The 19,536-nt window shown below is 34.0% G+C and overlaps 3 protein-coding genes across 3 annotated transcripts; 2 read left to right on the top strand and 1 right to left on the bottom strand.

Moving 5' to 3' along the window:
* The first annotated feature begins 594 nt into the window (after positions 1–594).
* On the top strand, positions 595–4,506 carry LOC142624120 (mitochondrial outer membrane protein porin 2-like). The gene is made up of 6 exons (XM_075797630.1): positions 595–819; positions 951–1,018; positions 3,181–3,291; positions 3,380–3,466; positions 3,570–3,778; positions 3,900–4,506. Exons 1-6 carry the CDS (start codon positions 771–773, stop codon positions 4,204–4,206), a joined length of 831 nt encoding a protein of 276 aa, XP_075653745.1. The 5' UTR covers positions 595–770; the 3' UTR covers positions 4,207–4,506.
* A 2,895-nt stretch (positions 4,507–7,401) lies between these two features.
* On the bottom strand, positions 7,402–8,190 carry LOC142625558 (large ribosomal subunit protein uL24z). Its single transcript, XM_075799189.1, has one exon. The coding sequence runs from the start codon at positions 8,052–8,054 to the stop codon at positions 7,614–7,616; it is 441 nt and encodes a 146-aa protein (XP_075655304.1). The 5' UTR covers positions 8,055–8,190; the 3' UTR covers positions 7,402–7,613.
* Positions 8,191–9,868: 1,678 nt separating this feature from the next.
* Positions 9,869–14,116, top strand: LOC142623966 (BTB/POZ domain-containing protein At3g49900). The gene is made up of 4 exons (XM_075797458.1): positions 9,869–10,067; positions 10,190–10,259; positions 11,865–12,386; positions 13,173–14,116. Exons 1-4 carry the CDS (start codon positions 9,925–9,927, stop codon positions 13,914–13,916), a joined length of 1,479 nt encoding a protein of 492 aa, XP_075653573.1. The 5' UTR covers positions 9,869–9,924; the 3' UTR covers positions 13,917–14,116.
* Positions 14,117–19,536: the final 5,420 nt, after the last annotated feature.

Here is a 19,536-nt window from a genome sequence, read left to right as displayed (position 1 = left end):
TTAAATGTTGAAAATCGATGTTTAAAATACCTTACCAAATACCCTCTTAATTGTAAGAATGACACTCTACCAACTATCCAAGTAGCAAAGCAGAGCATAAGAATTAAAATGTAAATTTGTGTAAACATTTGTGGACTATCAATATCAGGAGAGTGAGACTCGACACTAGATGGGTCAATGAATTGAAGATTACAAAAAAAAAAAACTAATTTTTTTTATTTATAGAATTTCAACGTATAGGATTTGGTTTTAAATATTATGTTCATACCTCTAATCAAAATATTAATTAATTTTTTTTGATAGAAAAATAACAATTAATTTTTGATATAGTTTAAAATTGAATTTCAAATTCTTTATTAATCTTTATCGTCTAAAAATAGTTTGGAGCTTGGACCGTGGGCCGAGATACCAAAGCAAAAAGGTCAGTCTGTCTCTATCTCTATCACTCATCGATAGTAGCAGAAGAGCAGTGCATGTCCAAGTAATTAGGATTTAGGACCCTTGGATGCATAAAAAAACCTTTGCAAATGATCTGAAATCAAATCAATCAAACGGTTGGAAATACGCGTGACACACCCAAAATCACTCACACTCATTCAACATTCGTGGCCACCACCAACCAAATAAATAAACAAAACCCTTTTCCTTTCTATACCCTCATTCCCGCACCACCCCCACACCACACCACGAATAAATATAGACATTTTCAGCACACCTCTCTCTCACTTTGTCTCTTTCTCTCTCTCTCTCTCTAGAATCTCTGCGCAAAGATGAGCAAGGGACCAGGACTTTTCACAGATATCGGCAAGAAAGCCAAAGGTTAAAAAATAAAAAAAAATAAAAATCGTACTCTCATCGCTCACGATTTTTCGTTTACTTCTTCTTCGCTTTGATTTTTGATTCAATTTCTTGTATGATTAATTATTCGCTGTTGCTTGCTTTGTTTGTAGATCTTCTAACCAGGGACTTCAACTCCGATCAGAAGTTCACTGTCTCTACCTACAGCGATGCTGGAGTGGTATATATACTATGGAATCTAGCTCACTCTTTTTTCTTTTTTACTCACACGCACACATTGAGTAGTTAATTAAGGAACTTGGATCGGTAATTAGGTTAGGGTTTTTGAAGATTTGAAGTGACTTTCCACTGTTTGTTTGATTTCTTACACAAATTTATTAAAATTTTTATTTAACGATATTGCCAATACTTGGATGTGAAACCAAACCACATGAGCTGATACATCCACTGTTGTTTCTAGATGACAAATTCTAGTATTTTGTTTTTGTTTTTTGAATTTGTCAACGTTTGCTGAGTTAATGAACATTTTGCAAATTGTTACGTTCGAATTTAGAATATGGCATTCGATTGATATATTTTTAGGTTTGTAAAGTTGTTTATTGGTGGGATTTTGATTCAGCGCCTCAGATATTGTTCATTTTTAGCCCTTTGGCCTAGCATGCCAAGAGCCATGTAGTTGTAGCTCAACTAGCACCTTCTGGTGTTTCCAATGGAGATGTCGAGGATTTAAATCCCCCTCCCCCATTGTAGCTATCGAATTATCAAAATGTTCCTTGGCCTAGGATTTTTCTTCTTTGATTTGTTAAGTTGCATGGACACCCAGTTTGTATTTAAGTCACTCTCCATCTAGTTCTTACAAGAAAAGGAGGTGCTCTTTGAGCTAGATCTTTTCGTCAATGTTTTAACTTAAAATGTGAAGCTAGCATAGAATGGTGGAACGGGATGTTGTTTAGTGCCAGTGGAGATTATAAGAATGTCGTTTTCAAATGGATTTGGGGTATTATCATTTACTATTGTAGTGTGACTCATGGTATGCTTATTGATCACCTTTTAAGTAGTGTGTGACTGGTACCTTACAGTGAGTTTGCCTGACTGCTTCACGAACCTTCATCAAGTCTGATTTAATATTTTTAATTTACATTTAGAACTGTCCATGTATTAAAAAAGTTCGAAATTAATATAAAATTAAGTTGATTTGGCTTGAGTTGTTTTGGTCATTTGTTATTATTTTAGGTTGCTCTTTATCCATAGCATGGTATTTCAACTGTACTGCTATTTCTTTTAACACCCCCTTGTGCGGTGAGGAGAACTTATAGCCAGTTTGGATGGAGGGAGAGTAGAGGGGAGTTGGCAGGAAATTGGCCATTAGATCTAGTGTAAGAAAAGGGTTTAAGAAGAAATTTAAACAACAAATAAGATTTAAGGCAAAGAAAAAGATAATAGGATTGGAGTAGGAACAATCAAATATCAATTTCTAGGCTCAAAGAGCTCAAGAAATATTCAAATCTGAATTTTCACGATATAGGTAAGAAAAGGCTGCCTGCAATGACTCATAAGAGGCTGTTTATAATAGCCTTTAATAACCCTAGAATCCTTTGCCTTACATATAACAATTAAATCTTAATCATCTAACCTCATTAAAAGTCACATGCTAGTCACATGATCTTTTAAAATGCTTATATAAATAGAAGGCAATGGACAAAGGGGCCTTTTTTCTTTGTTGGGCTCAAATTCTCCTGCATCACCCCCTCCCCACAAAAAAGCAAACTGCTAAATTATTTCTGTGAGAGTTTTGATAGTATAGTAGGGAGCACAGAAGCTCTTTTTTTCCCTCTCTTCTTTTTTATTTGGGGAGGGGTTGATTTACACTCGGATAGCAACCCAATTTTTTTTTTTTTATATGCACATATCTGAATACATTGGTTGTTTTTGTCTTACTAAAAGTTCCTCTATGTCTTTAAAGGGCAGCTGCTAGGCTAGGAATCCTATGTTTATTTTTTCTTTTTTTAATTGGTAAAGTGCACAGTCAACCCGTGGGTCTTGAACCTATGATTGTGCTCTCCATCCCATATGAAGGAGGAGGAATTGTCATATGAACTGAGCTCATTGGCCTAGCAGTCCTATGCTTCTGTGACATTATGCAGGTTTACCTGTTAGTTTCTTAAGCAGCTAATTCTGTCAAATGCACCTCCAATCATTAACAGATATATTTAAATTTCTGGGTACCTGTCATGCTTGATTTGGGAATGTTGATTGGTGTTGATGCCATAGTTATTCCTTCTATGAGGGCTGCTTGTCTTGTGATTTGTGAATTTATTTATCATTGGGGAGAAACAATATCAACTGTTCTTTTTTGTTTATTCTTTTCTTTCTCTTTTCCAGGCACTTACATCAACAGCAGTGAAGAAAGGAGGATTCTCAACTGGGGATGTGGCAGCACAGTACAAGTACAAGAACGCAGTTTTTGATGTCAAAGTTGATACAGAATCTAACGTGGGTTGCTTTGTTGTTTGAAAATGTTAGAACAGTAAATTTATGTGGTCAGTTAAGAATCTTGCGTTGTTCATTCTTTTTTTGGCAGATCTCAACAATCATTACATTCACTGAAATCCTCCCATCCACAAAGACAATTGCTTCATTTAAAGTGCCTGATTATAACTCTGGCAAGGTACAAAGTTTGGCTTCTTTTATGCTGGAAAACTCTCATAATGATCATTGTTTCCTTAATATACGTATTTTTATTCAAATTTATTTATATTTTCCTCTGGCAGTTGGAGGTGCAATACTTCCATGACCATGCTACCTTGACAACAGCCGTTGCTTTGAACCAATCCCCTGCCATTGATTTTTCAGCCACCATTGGTACCCCAAGCATTGCTTTTGGTGCAGAGGCGGGTTATGATACTACAACTGGTAATTTTACGAAGTACACTGCTGGCCTTAGTGTGGCAAAACCAGATTCATCTGCCTCAATAATCTTGTAAGATTCAATACTTTTACGCATGGACAACTTTTTTGATTTACTGTTATCTTAATTATATTGAACTTTAGGAATTTAATCATTATAGTACTTAGTTGCTCTTTCTCCCTCTCTCTCTCAGGGGCGACAAGGGGGACAGTATAAAAGCATCATATGTTCATCACTTGGATCAGTTTAAGAAGAGTGCTGCTGTTGGAGAGATCACTAGAAAGTTCTCTACTAATGAGAACACTTTCACAGTTGGAGGGTCATATGCGATTGATAGCCTGACTGTGGTGAAAGCAAAGCTCAACAACCATGGGAAGCTAGGGGCTCTCCTGCAGCATGAGGTCATACCCAAGTCAGTGCTGACAGTCTCTGGGGAGGTTGACACCAAGGCCTTGGACAAAAATCCCAAGTTTGGATTGGCCATTGCTCTTAGGCCCTGAAGGGTTTACTGCTGTTGGATGATACAACATTGGAATTTACAACTTCTATTCAATTTTTTGGGTGGCGCATGAATTGGAGCGCATAATAATGAGTTCCACAGATGTACTTGATTCAGACTCGCAGACTCTGGACCAATTGTTTTGATACTTGAGGTCTACCATTGTCATCTGTTTCTCAGTTTTCTTTTTTTATAATCTTTTTATGCTTTCCCGTTGTAGGCATTTTGATGTTTACACATGTTATATTTGTTAGTCCTTAAATCAGGAGTTCCACGTAATTCATATGCTTTTTGAGGGTCACTTTCCAGAAATGTTTTGAGCATCGGTCATTTTCTCCCTGATCTGGGGGGTTGCAAAGTGGTGATAGTGCTTTATGGTATATTGGAGTCCTAGTTTTGAAGAACAAGTTTTCCTGCTTTGTGTTGATGAATCTGTCTAATTCTTTTTTCTAAGACCTTATGTTGCCTGTATACAACTTGATGATAATCTAACATTTCTGTTAGATGGTGATCTGATTTGTGCAGACTTAAGACTGGCCTAAGAAGACGTCGCCAGGAGGTATCTCTATGATTTAGTAAATAGGAGCCTAATCCAAGTTTAATAAACGACTGGCATGTATCAAAATACTGAGCTCGTGATCTAATAAACTAGGTAATCCTTCCAAAATCGAGAAACGAAAAGCTTTGGAACCTTACTCGTGAATCAACCATAAAGCCACTTGAACAAGCTATTGCGTGAGCGTGCGTGCGTTTGTAATGGAACCATCAAATGCAACGAAGCATTCTACGGAAAATTTGCTTTCCATTTGTTTAAAAAACAGAAAACAAGACAAAAGAGGCAACGCTTTTTCCTTTATAGAAGTTGAAAATGTTTTGTTATTCCCTTTTGCCAGTTATCCTTTCGTTAGTGTGTGTCATCACTGGTTCACCACCATCACCAGCTGCACTATTACCTCCATCGTTACACCACCACTATTGCCACCACACTATCTTTTACACCTACACTAACTTCGCCACCACCGCCCCAATCTCCATGCCTATACAAATAAAATATCAATGATTTTACACGCTAGCCAAACATCGAAGTGTTTTTGGATAATTTTAGATCAACCAAAGGAAAGTAGTTGTTTTTCGGGAAAATACTTTTCTAGAATTTTCAACTTAAAACAGTAAGAGTTTAAAGTTACTAAAGCTATTAAACAGAATCCATTAAAGGGAGGGAGATTGGAAGTTTATTCAAGAAATTTAGTTATGATGAAGCTATCAAAATCTGTACAGAAGGTGGTGAATGAACTAGGCGATGATGAATCTTAATAGACATGCCTACATATCCCAATTACTGGGATTCACTGGATTGTCGTTACCGTCAATACAAAATGAGGAGTCATGGCACCACTAGGAATAGTAAACATTGCATGTGTCCAATGCAGTGACATACTTAACCAAAAAATTAGCTGTACGTTAGACAATTTGGGAATAGGAAATATAGCATGAGAATATTCGATGTCAAAGACTAAAAATAAGAAATCACATTTGGATCTCTTTCAAAAATACGTGCCTAGTAAAACATCAGCTTACTCGGGTACTTGATAGAAGTAAATTATCAGAGTGGGCTTTGAAACCATTTAAACCATTTAATCTATACCAACTGTGACGTTTTGGAAAATACAGAAGGGTGCTATGCCAAATTTAGTCGTAGCGAAGTAACGAGGCCTACAGCTCAAACCATTTTGAAAAAATTCCATAGCTCACGCTGTCAAATCTAAAAAACTGACCACGTAGATGTTTACACGTGTTTTATCAAACGAGCAAACAAAACACGACATAGTTATCAATCCCAGAAGTTGGCAACCTTGAAATGTTTCGAGTAAAATATACATCTATTTTCCCTTTGACACGACGGGGCATATATCAACATACTGGGAGATCAACTGATGAAAACACGTCGACACGGCTATTAGATTTGCGAACAGAGACCATAAACAAATCACAACCATGATGTAAATTTTAATTTGATCAGGAATGGTTAAATACTTAAATCTACATCACAAACTGCCTTTTATAAGTAGGAACACCAAAATCTTGAAATGCAAAAGCCTTTTAACTCCTAAGACACCACAAGTTTCCCCAACTCCTAAGACTTGCCTACTTCCATCAGGGTACAAATTAGAGCCCAAAGACAGCGCAATTTCATCAACCACTTGCAAAGCCAAGATACTTGTGTTTAAAAAACCCCTTCATTCATCTAGCTAAATCTTACATCTACCAACTTCACATCTTAACAAACATTGATAGAAAAGCTACCACCAAAACTTAAGAAGATCAAGAGAAGCTCAACCTCACAACCTACCTCTCCGCAACCAAAATAAACTCCCAAACGTCATTGTGCACCAAAGCCCAACCAAAGCCAAGATGCAGTTAAGATAGAAGAACCTAATGAAAATCTCTGCTGTCAGCACATAAAGACTTAACTAGGCAATAGCATAAAGACTTAAACCTGTACCAATGTCACTGTGCACCATAGCCCTGATGTGTTTTTGCTTAACAATTCACCTCCCAAAAACAAATGCTATATAATTATAAAAATTCTTCCACTCCCACTAAGACACCATAAGTGCCAATATGTGATTATTAAAAAAAACATTGATAAATTTATCCACAAAACAGAAGACCGCATTAACAATAATATATATGCCTAGCTCACATGTTTTCAGTCCCTTTAACACTTCTTATCATAATCAACTTAGCATTAGTTCAATCATATTCCCCGCAATCTTTCAGAACTAAACACAAGCTATGAAGATGAAAACTTGAGCTCTACTCCAAGAGTTCTAAACTAATAAAAACAGAACAAGTAACTTAACCTAGTTATGCTCAACACCAGAAAACTATCAATTACAAAACTAAATTCAAAATTTTAAGACCCACTTGTTGACATAGATTTTTTAGTTAAAACTCAAAATTCTTTGACACATCACCAGCACCAAATGAACAAAAAGCCATTGGAAACTCAGTAACCACTAATATAAACCCTATTAAATTTCAATGCACATTAATAAACCCAGGAAAATTACAACATTCATCACATTATTTAGTTAAAAAACCAACTATTAATATTAACATAACATAAAAACAAGAGCACAAAGAACCACACAATCACAATATTAAGAAACCCAAATGAGAATTATAACCAGAATAATCAGAATAAACGCATTGATTAAACAAAATCCATGGTCTTTAAGAGCCAGACACAACACATAAGACCCTCAAAATCCATAAAACATTAAACCAAGATAAGCGTCCTCTTAGTACCACCACAGACAAAACAACCTAATAAAAAAAAAAACTATTACTCAACAAAAAAAAAAGAAACAGATCTATAATAATCCCATAACCAAAACCTTAATTTTAATCAACGTTCTGCATGACATCCTCCGCAGTGAACTTGGTACCCTTTTCCTTGTCGGCGGCGGCGCGACCCTTAGCCTTGCGATCGAGAAGAGACTTACGGTCCTTGTCGAGGCGGAGCTTGGTGATGACAACCTTGGAGGGGTTGATTCCGACGTTGACCGTCGACCCGTTGACCTTCTCGCGGGTGATCCGCTCGATGTGGATGACCCATTTGCGACGGTACACCTGGACAACCTTGCCCTCGCGGCCCTTGTAGGTGCCGCGCACGACCTGGACCTCGTCGTCTTTCCTAACCGGCATGGACCTCACGTTGTGCTTGCTCCTCAGGTCGGTGGACAGAGGCGCGCTCATCAGCACGCGCCTCACGCTCGACGGAGCTGTGAAGTGGGCCTTACGGTTCTTGCGCCGTGAGCTCGTTACTCTTGGGTTGTACTTCATTTTCGCTCTCTCTCTCTCTCTCTCTGAGGAAACCCTAGCTGATGGAAGTGACGGCAACCAAATGGGAGAGTGGAAGAGATTAGGGTTTCTGAGGATTTTATAAGGAAATGATAATGGCTGGAAACGACGGCGTTTTTAGAGGATGGTATGAGGTAGGGTTTTGTGGGGGGCTTAAGTAGGGTTTTTATGGTTCTGGGTCTAGCCCATTTTTTAAAACTATTGGGTTTTCTAACTTTTGTTTACGAAAAAAAAAAAACTATTGGGCTGCTCAGGCCCAAAGAACTACAGGGCCAGTCTTATTTACACGAATTTATTAGGCTCACTTGCCCACAATTTCAGGGACCTGGTTAGATTTACAATTTTATTATTTATTTTGTATAATCAATATTTTCAAGTTAGCTTTTCTTCCAAGAAAAAAAAATGACAAATTACTACTTACCCACTTGTAATTGACTGAAATTTAAGTTGTACGTCTACCTGTTGTTTAAAATTTAACACTTTACCCACTTAAGGTGTAACCAAAATTTTAAGTTAGTTTAAAATTTCATGATGCAAGTATTCCTATGGATATATTTTTTTTATCTTTTTTTTTTTGTATTTTTATGTTTTATGTGTTTTTTGAGGAGAGAGACGTAAAAATTGATTAAAATTACATATTTAGCTAATTGAGCTAACCTTATTTGGGTAAAGTTTCAAATTTTAAATCACCAATAAGTAATTTAAATTTCAGTCAAACCATGGATAAATTGTAAATTAGTTTATAAAGTGTAAATTATTTCCTTCCTTAAGGTTCAACTCCACATGAGTATGTGACAAATAATTTATAATAATAATATTATTATTAGGTTGTAACTTGTGCTTTTAATTTTTATTTAGGAGAGTGAGGCAATGTAATCGTTTAAATTGACATATAATGCAAAATTATACAATAATTAATAACTAATTTGAATTCAAATTCAAATTTAATTATGCTTGACTTTCTTTTTCTTTTTTTGAGAATCAACCTTGATATAAACTAAAATATATGATTTGTTGATTGAACTGCCAAAACTAATGCTAAAAAATTTGTGGGATAATAAAGGAGGCTTTTCCTTATACTATGTCGCCAAATAAGGGATGCCAGAATGGGCTTATCTTTTTTCTTTTGCAAGAAATGGGCATGGCAATCACCATTGTTTTGTAAGAAAGGTATTTCTATTTCCTACACTATGTAGTGCACTATGCTTTCTATCCCCCCTCTTTTTTTACGGTAAGTTTTGAGAACCTAAATTGAGCATCATCATCAATTATTAAAAAGCCAACAAATGACCATTGTTTTAACTTTTAAGTAACAGTGTATTCGAATGAACTTGCTTTTATTTTATTTTATTTTATAGAGCATTATTTTTATTTATTTTAAAAAATAAGTTACACAAAAATATAGCCATACCTAAAAAAATATAGAATTTTTTTTAATAAAAAAAATTTTACATTAGTGAAAAAAACAGATCATAAACGGTCAAGTCATGTTTTGTGGTCTGAAGATTTCCTAACAAGCGATTTAATTTGCAAGTCCTAAACCTGATTTTCCAAATCACCTTTTTTTTTGTTTTTTGGGTTAAAGTGATTTTCTGAATCACTTTAACCGAGAGAATTTCACTTAACAAATTTTTTTTTTTTTTTTTAAAGAAAAAAAGAAAGGTTATTAATGGAGGAGTTAAGGCTAGCATTTATGAGTCATCACATGCATACCATTAATATCCCACCAAATTATAACCTAGCAGGGAATTTCTCACCTTCCTAAAGAGCCCTAGTGGGAATAAAAACGACATTTCAAAATAGTATTTTAGAATACTTCTCTGTGTCTGTGTGCCAAGGAAGAGAAGCTAAGATGGCAATGAAAGCTTGGAGAAATCTAGGTGTGGTAGATACCATATATGAAGAAAAAGAATATAATTTCTCCTCTGCCTCCCCTTCTCTTTCCCCAACCATCTCTTCTCCTCCCACACCTCTCCATACTAGAGTAGCAGCATGGTAAAATATTTTCCCTTCTTTTCCTGTTTATAAATTCATTTGTTTTGGGTATATTATCATATCAATTTCACTGTTCCAGAAAATTTCAACTTGATAATCTAATGAATTATGTTAAATATTAGGTCTTTGGCAAGGATGCAGAAGACAGACATCTTGATATGTGTTCGTGGGAGGTATTTTCATCTGCACAAGGTTAGTTAATTCGCCTCTCTCTTATGTGTTGCTTGATCTACCATTCTTGTTGAATTGATATGGTTTATGAAGTTTTTTTTTTTTAATGTTATTTTTCAAAGGGAGGGTGATCCTGGGTTATATTATCACTTTGAAAATGTAAATAAGACTAGACTAAGCTTGGGGATACTGAATATGGGTGACAACCGACAATGGATGATGAAGAAATGTTCACAAATTTTTTGGGTAAATATGTAGTGAAGGTTATAAAAAAATTAGTTCAACAAGTATATCAGTTTGATTAATTTCTTATTTTTGACAAAATGTACATGAGGTTTTGCCAGGATGAGCAAATTACATTTGGCAATGCAGAAAGCAATTGGGTCATATCATTTTTTTTTTTTTTTTAATTTCCTCACTTGGCTAAAAAAAATTAAAAACAGGGGAGAATGTAGGGGTGTTTGGTCGTAGTAATTATCTTATTTTTTGTGTGGATTTGCCGCTCCTATAGAACAAGCACATGAGATACTGCCTTGTTTGGTGGGCCATAGGAAATAAACAAATTTGTCTACGAGTAGGAGATATTTCTCTCAACAACGTAAAATTTTTGTCCCGTGCCCAGTCAATTCAAATTCTTTTTTTCATTGAAAATAGAAAAGAACTGAAGTTATTAAAAAAGAAAAAACTTTGTGAAAACATTAGACAAGGGCATACGTTACTTATGAATTATTACAAGATAATGAAGTGACATAAGAATGTCTTTAAAGATAAGTATTCCGTTTTTGCCTTGAATTAAAAATTTAGGATCCGTTTGTTACATATGTTTAAATACATGTTTTTAATTTTTAAAAAATATATATTTTCAGTTTTTAAATAACATTATACGCATTATTACACACTTTTTTATCTACATGTATTTTTAAAAAATACAAACAACGTTACCAAACGGCCCATAATGACAAATGTGCTTTTATTTAGAACAAAGGTAACTGCTCATCACTAGATTTTAGAGTAATTCACTTCTCTTGCACAAGACAAATGAAAACAACGGGTAGACACAGCTTGTATCTAGTGCACTATGAGTCCGTTTGGATAGAACTTATTGCTGAAAACTGAAAACTGAAAACACTGTACAAAAATAATTTTTTAATGTGTAAAAATTACTGTTCATCCCAAAAAGTACTGTTCATTGCCTAAAATCACTGTTCATGCCCAATGAACAGTGACACATGCGTGTGGAAAAAAAAACGGCCAGAAGTGGATGCAACTGTGCTATCCAAACGCCCTCTATATATTAGAATTTGGACATGTATATGAATTCCAATGTGATACTGATACAATATAATATATGTTTTGGATTTAAACCCTTGTCCGAATTTCAATATGTCCAATGTATTTATACTCTGCACACAAGCTTAACTTTTTTTTTTTTAAATTCAACTTACATTTTAACCAAAATAAAACAATGAAAATAAATTTATTCACCCAAATTCAGTGTAAAAATAAAATTAATTAACTACACCTAACGAGGGACTCTTGCAATTAATGTGTGAACAAAAAAAAAAAAAAAACAGTGTTCAGTGGTCACTTATCATGTATTAATGTGTCTTTAATTTTTGGTCCTAGGATGCTCTGACATCAAGAAGCTCATATTTAAAGCGGGAATTCGAAATAACGGAAATCTCGGAGTTCTCACTCTCTCCACCGTTGAACATAACGGCAGAAACGTTCTCTCTTGTAGCCGATTTCTGCTACGGGACCCACATCGTCATAACGCCGTTCAACGTCGCGGCTCTCAGAACAGCTGCCGAGTTACTAGAGATGACGGAGATTAACGGCGAGGGCGAGGAGAACCTGTTGCAGATAACGGAAAACTATTTCCGTCGAATTATCACCGTTAACAGAGAGTATGCATCCATTGTTTTCCGTTCGTGCCTGTCTCTGCTTCCCGAGGCCGAAACGACGGCGTATCTAGTGAGTAGATGCGTTGAAGCGTTGAGTTCGGTGGATAACGGTGACGGCAAAGTTGCTTGTTTTGATGATGTCATTGCAATGGCTCCCGAGGATTTTCAAATAGTTGCCGAATCCATGCACCGTCGGTTAACGTCCCATGATGTTCTTTATAGGACCGTTGATCTTTATTTCAAGGTTAGTTATTGAAGCATCACTATTTTTCTTTTTTGAGCAATGAGGCTTAAATTTAGACAATTAATTGGGACTTACACCTCTCTTCATTTTATATATATACATTTATATTATATTAGAATATAAATTCTATTTTGTATTAAAATATATATATATATATATATATATATATATATCAAGATTTAATTTTTATAAAATTAATAAGTATGGTTATATATATCATTTAAAGTGATTACTCTTATTAATGTTTTTTTTATTAAAGGTAGTATACTGTTCTTAAATTGAAATAATGGAATTTTAAATGACATGAATCATGATACTATATAGAATCTTTTATTAATGAAAACCAAGTAATGACTTTGAAATGAATATGATCCATTTCTTATAATATGACAATCCTGGTCCTAAATCAAGAGGAAAATTAGCACTTTCTAGGATTTATAAGTGATAATACCAAAAAAAAAAAAACTTATATGCTTTCAAACTTCTTGAAATGATCATCTTTATTTGAAATGGTAGCCAAACAAAAAAAAAAATTAGGGTGTATATTCCATATTCTTCAATGCAAAACAACTCAATGACTAAATAGTACAATTTTTTTTCTACAATTCATGTTACTATATAATGGGTATAAGTTGATGAAAATTGTATTTTGAGTTTAAAATGAGTGTTTGTAAAAAAAACTAAGAGGAATTATGGTTGGAAATAGAGTTTTGAGGAGTGTTTGTAACCTTCTTTTCTTTGTTATGTAGTTGTATAATTTTGAATTCTTTCTTAATTATACACCAGGCATACAGTGGCAAGATAACGGAGGAGCAGAAAACCCATATATGTAGTTCTATTGATTGTAACAGCCTTTCACCTCAACTCCTATTAGAGGCAGTACAGAACCCTACAATGCCATTAAGATTCATAGTCCGAGCCATGTTGGTGGAGCAGCTGAACACTCGCCGCTCCATTTTCACTGTCCCTGCAGAAAGCAGCCAACCTCGCAGGCAACAAAGCAAAGATCCTGTAACCCTAGGCGCTATACTTCAACGTGAGGCAGCTCTACACCAATCAGCTCATCTCAAAGCTGCAATGGACGCCACGAGCTCGCGCATCCAAAGCCTAGAGAAAGAACTAAATGTCATGAAGAAGCTGTTGGATGAGTCTGAGAAACAACAGAGAAGCATAATGGTGTCAGCCCGGTCTGCGAGTTTCCATAACTGTAGTTTGGAGAATAAGATAGAAAGAGGTGACATAGGATCGACTTCTTCGGGGAGCTTCCGGTTTTATGCAAGAGGAGAAAAATTAGGAGGGTCTTCGTCCTTAGGGTTGGAGGGGTCATTTACTAATGAGACTCCAAGAATAACAAAGAATATTCGACAAAGGTTGATGAAGGGTTTAAAGAGTGCATTTCGAGTATCAAAATCACCCTCCAAGAATGGGGTTGAGAGCAAAAAATCACACCGAATGGATCAAAATCGAGTAGGAGATGAAGATGACAATGTGTTTGTTATCATAGACAAGGAGAACTTGCTTTCACATTGAAATCTTGGCTCTGTAGTGTAGCTAACAATCCTCTTCTTCTTTTTCTCCTCTGCAATTTAATATGAAATTTTTTTCACCAAGTAGAAGAAGGGATTCAGATTTAAGTTATTCTCAATGCTGGATAGTACCATTGTGCCATGAGACCCATTATAGTTTAATTTGATATAGTGCTCGTCTGTTTCAGCTTTCAAACAGCAAAACGCGCTTTTTGAAACCAAAAAAATAAATTAGGCATTTGGCAATGTTTTAAAACGTGCTTTCTAAAAAAAGCTGCGTTTTGAAATGCAAAGAATTCATCCAAAACGTGCGGATAGGTTTCTCGAACTTTTGCAAATGCAAAAGCGCTTTTGATCAATATTACCATTGGAAATATAAGAAATGACCCAAATTAGCCTCATCTCACTAATCACAAAATACATTGAAAACTGAAAAGACAAACACAGAAAATAATAGCTACAATATGCCGTAACTGCCATTGCCAATCTCACCCTCAACAACCCGATCTGAATCTTCTGACATGGCTGAATCTGCATCAATTTGACTTCAATTCCCATTTGGTTTTGGGGTTATGAAGAGAGAGAGGTATTGAAGATTTTTGGTGAAATTAAGAGAAATTACCTTAGGTGAATCTTCCTGATCTGAATCATCCCGTTTGTAAGTGGTTGAATTTTGAGGGAAAAAAAAAGAATAAAGAAAATCAAGGTGAAGAAGTGAGTGGGTGTTACAGAAAAAGTGCTAAGAGAAAAGGGAGGAAAAAAAAAACTAAGGGTACATGTGTGGAGGAGAAATAAAGAGGAAAAAAAAGGAAAAAAGAAGGAAATATGGTACATGTGTGGAGGAGAAAAAAAAAGGAAATACTATCACAATATTTTCACAATACTTTCACAGTAAATGTTAAGTGGTAGGTTGTTATTATTAGTTAATATTAGTGAGAAAAAAATAATTTTTTTAGAAAGAGAAAAAAATAATTTTAGTAGTACGTTCAAATTAAAATTAATATCAATTATCACAATATTTTTACAATACTTTCACAATAAATCGTAAGTAGTAGGTTATTATTTGCTAGTATTGATGAGAAAAAAATAATTTTTTAGAAAGAGAAAAAAATAATTGTAATAGTACGTTCAAATTAAAATTGATATCAATTATCACAATATTTTCACAATACTTTCACGATAAATCTTAAGTAGTAAGTTATTATTAGCTAATATTTGTAAGAAAAAATAATTTTTTTAGAAAGAGAAAAATTGATTTAAGTATAATGAAATAGTTGATTTAAGTATGAAACAAACTCTTTTATATTTATATTGTCCTTTTTGATAATTTACCACTCAAGTTACTACTTTTATAAGTGCTAGCCAAACACTCAATTTTTTCAAAAAATACTTTTTAACAGTTTTTACCAAATATTTAGCTTCTACAAAAAACTCAGTTTCATACCGCACAAAAAACTCCACTTTATCAAAAAGTCCAGTTTCAAAAAGTTGAACCAAACTCACCCATAATATGTGTAGGTAGACACTTTTTTTGTTTTTTCTTTTGGAAATTTGAGAAAAGCTATAGGTCCATAGTAACCAATTCTGGGGCTTACCATTCTCAGCTTACAATGTCGTGCCTTTTGTCTTCTTTCCATCTTCGCCATTACATCTCATTGTGGTCACCTTGGGAAAAAATTTGTCCATTTAAAATTGATTCATTTTATAATTTAAATTAGATACTACAATCTAAAAATGTATATATTGTCACATAATTTAAAATTTTAATAATGTGACTTTATACATGTGGGGGAGGTGGGTCCAAGAGTACATATTTATATGCATATTAGGCCGGAGGTCCAATCCAAGGACATTAAGCGGTCCAAGGATGGATAAATATCTTACTAAGGGTCCATGTTAGTTTATAGAAAAGTGAAGTTTGATCGTGATCATCCGAGAAGTTGGTCCGAGGAGGAATATATCCTTGGATAAGCTAAGGTGAGGTCAGAATGTGTTATCTGGCATCCAGAGACAACGTCCCATGAGACTCTATTGATAAAGATGTGCATCACAGGGGTATAGGACAAAGGAAATCCATAAAATATCTAAAGAAAAAGTTGTTGTCACCGCATTGAATATTCTACAGCTAACTCTCTGACCGCATTAATGAAGAAGTGATGCCTAAGTAGCAGGGCTTAGCCTTATAACTATGTTCAAAAGTTTCAGGATGGGGCTGATGGGACATGTATCCTGCCCGGCAATCTGATCCATATCCATACGTTGAGGGTAAAGAGAGGGGAAAGGGACGTATAAAAGGAAGAGGAAAGCCCTAGGATAAGAGGATCTAGAGAGGAAGAAAGGAAACACTGTAAACATAAGAACAATATCTGTAATCTGTCTTTGAAAAAGAGAAATATAAGATCTAGTCTCCTCGGTTTGAGTCCGAGGACAATTTTCGTTACACAAACTATCCCATATGTGTCATATTGTGATCTAGCCCATTGTCTTTATTATCTAAACTCACTAAAATCCAGATTTCTAACTCACTCTCTACAAATTCATTGTATTGGGCTTTTTGGGCCTATTCCTTTTCTGTTTTTGAGCTTAGGTGAAAATTGTGTCCTTACAATACATAACCCTATTAATTAAATCCTAAAAATAATATCTCAATAATTTTGTAAAAATGGTTTTAAAATTTTGTGAACTGTTGTGGTGCAGACACATTGCCAGTGCCAAAGTTGGAATAGTGATTGTGATAATGACTAAAAAGTTTGAGGCCGCATCTTTTGGCACACGTACACTTTAATTTGCAAATACGTGTAAAAGTGATGTAATGTCTATACTATTATTTAAGGGGCTTTTACCGTTTAGATTCCTCATTTTTTAGTTCATAAATGCCCTATACCGCTATGTTTAAGTAGAGATAAAATTATAGAACAATCTAGTAAAAATGCAATTCTAACTCCTATTAAAACATTGCCTAAAAATTAGGACCACTTTCCTGTTAATTTTCAAATTCATTTTTTCACTTGTAAATTAGATTTTCAAAATAAAAATTATATATATAAAATTTAAAAAAAAAAACACAATTTTTTCTATAAAATAGAATTGCTAAAAAAAAAAAAAAAACTCTCATCGCACGCACGCACTTTGCACGTGTGATAAGGCTAGTATTCCATTACTAGTTTTTGTTTTTAATGGATTCAATTAATAGTATATATGGAAGTAAGTTATGTTATAACGTGTGTCAAAAGGTTCCTCCTATAAGCACTTGATTTTTTTTTTTTTTTTTTTGTTGTTGTCGCTATAAGCACTTGATTTTAATTACAATGAATTATATATATATATATATATATATATAGATAAATTTTTTTAAGGTTGTGACTGAGATTGTAATAATTAAGGATCAATACGTTTGGACTTTTAGAGCAATTATATCAGTGTGTATAAAATAAAATAATAATAAAACAATAAGTTTTACACATTTTTGCTAAAAAATAACTCGCATTAGTGGGTCTATAACACTATATATAAAATATTGTCATAATAACCATAAATATTTACACAATATTTACACTATTACTGTAACTTTCTATCCCAAACACTCTCTTGTTCTTTTCAACATCTAGAAAAATGAAAAGAACACGAAAAAGAACAAGAAAGAAGACAAAGATGACCACAACAACCAACCAACCAACTACCCCACCACTACCACCATCACCACCCAAAACAAAACCAAACCAAACCAAACTGAAAATCCAAGGAAAAACCCATTCGAAATCATCATTGGCTTCCATAGACAAAAGCGAAATCACCACCGTTTGGAACCAACATCGGTTTTCTTAGCACTATTTGAATCTTCTTGTTGCCTCTCATTGCATTTCCCAACCAATTCGAACACCTAGTGAATTTCTCACTAACTTTAGATTAATAACAATAAGTAAATTTAAAGAAATATAAGAGAAAGAGAAATTTGATTTTCAAGTGCTTATCAATGGAGGGTTGGGCAGAGGGATATGGTTTTCAAATTTGAACCATGGAAGTTGATTGGAGAGAGAGAGAGAGAGAGAGAGAGTTCTGACGTGTGGGGTAGGGAAAGAATAAAAGTAAAATAAAAAATTATTATTTAAAAGAAATATGTAATATATAATAGATGATCTAATGTAAGTATTTTTGTAAAGTGGTCATTTAAAATACATATAAAAAATATGTTTTATTATAAAATAAAAAGAAAATTTTAAAAAAACTGATGCTATTGCTCTTATACCATCAAGAGGGCAGAGGATAATTAGGCCTTGCTGATACTGAATAATTTTTCAGTACTCTCAATTTAAATGGGACAGTAATTTAAGGAAGTAGAATTCATAATACGGATCACATAATCTGATAATCATCCGCAATATATTCCCATTGATTCAAACAAGATTTGTGTATTGATGTGACAAGGTACCAACCTAGCACAAAATCAATTGAAGTGATGTATAACTCTTTACTTTATAAAAGCAGTGCTATTTTTTTTTTTTTTTGCCGCCAAAAGCAGTGCTAATTGTAATCATTATCGATTGACAAATAAATATCTCTTTTTAATATGCAAGGCTAATTTATTTTTGCATTCTTTGTAACAAATATTGCATAGTCTGACCCTCGTGTTACACCTGACATATAAATAATTGTTTCAGAAAAAAAATTTGTTTTATGGTTTTGTCTTATAGTTGTTATAAAATTATTTCTAAAAAGAACTTGTATATAAAAACTTTTACCCATACCGACTCTGAGCCCATCCAAAAAAATTATTGATATTAAATGTTTAATTAAAATAGGTTTCCAAGAGCTTGGAATTTAATTGATTGGCATCTTTGTGTTTCTAACTAAAGGGATAATTACCATGAGATACAGTTAATTATACTTTACAACTTAAATTTTAGAATACACAGTTAACAATATTCTAAATTATAACCAGCGTTAAAATTTGCACCTATCGTTAATTTTGCCATTATCTTAGATGGAAAATCAAAGTATAGGGTGCAAAGTGTAATTGGAAGTATAGTTTATGCCTTTATGGTAGTTAAATGTAATTTTGTATTTGTTTTTAAGGGTTTGAGAAGAAGAACAATTGGGTCTTTTCATGTAATTTCATCCAAGATAATAGTAGAATTGACAACGAAGTGCAAAGTGCAAAGTGCAAATTTTAAGGTGCAAAGTGTAATTTCCTCGTAACAGAAATATTTAAGGTATAAATCTCCTCCCCTATTATAACCATTGACCTTTGTGGTGCATGGCATACATTACTTGGTGGCTTGAAGGCTTAGTGAAAGCACAATGTTGATGGTGGTTTGTAACCTTGGCATGCCACGTTGCAGGTTGAGATATGTGTTGAATGTGGTGGTTTGTATCCTTGGTTTTTTTTTTTTTTTTTTAATTTCATATCGGATTTTTGAGTAGCCGATAGTAGTTTGTGCAGTTGTGCTTACATTTGATGGGTGCTGAGAAATATGAGTTTTAAATATATATATATATATATATATATATATATGTATATGTATATATATGTATGTATGTATGTATGTATGTATGTATTGTTAAAGATAAAAACTTAAAGTAAAAGCAGTTGAGATTTTAACAAAATATAGCTTTGATAACATATT

The sequence above is a fragment of the Castanea sativa genome, chromosome 2, assembly GCF_040712315.1.
Source record: "Castanea sativa cultivar Marrone di Chiusa Pesio chromosome 2, ASM4071231v1".
Taxonomy (NCBI): Eukaryota; Viridiplantae; Streptophyta; class Magnoliopsida; order Fagales; family Fagaceae; genus Castanea; species Castanea sativa.
Note: the sequence above shows the minus strand (reverse complement) of the source record. Positions and strands in the feature narration are given on the sequence as shown.

Excerpts from the sequence above, each read along its gene's own strand:
- LOC142623966 (XM_075797458.1), top strand. The coding sequence starts at position 9,925 with ATGGCAATGAAAGCTTGGAGAAATCTAGGTGTGGTAGATACCATATAT. Across the intron at positions 10,068-10,189 it reads CATACTAGAGTAGCAGCATG|GTCTTTGGCAAGGATGCAGA; the intron begins GTAAAATATTTT and ends GTTAAATATTAG. Across the intron at positions 10,260-11,864 it reads GGTATTTTCATCTGCACAAG|GATGCTCTGACATCAAGAAG; the intron begins GTTAGTTAATTC and ends TTTTGGTCCTAG.
- LOC142624120 (XM_075797630.1), top strand. The coding sequence starts at position 771 with ATGAGCAAGGGACCAGGACTTTTCACAGATATCGGCAAGAAAGCCAAA. Across the intron at positions 3,292-3,379 it reads AAGTTGATACAGAATCTAAC|ATCTCAACAATCATTACATT; the intron begins GTGGGTTGCTTT and ends TTTTTTTGGCAG. Across the intron at positions 3,779-3,899 it reads TCATCTGCCTCAATAATCTT|GGGCGACAAGGGGGACAGTA; the intron begins GTAAGATTCAAT and ends TCTCTCTCTCAG.
- LOC142625558 (XM_075799189.1), bottom strand. The coding sequence starts at position 8,054 with ATGAAGTACAACCCAAGAGTAACGAGCTCACGGCGCAAGAACCGTAAG.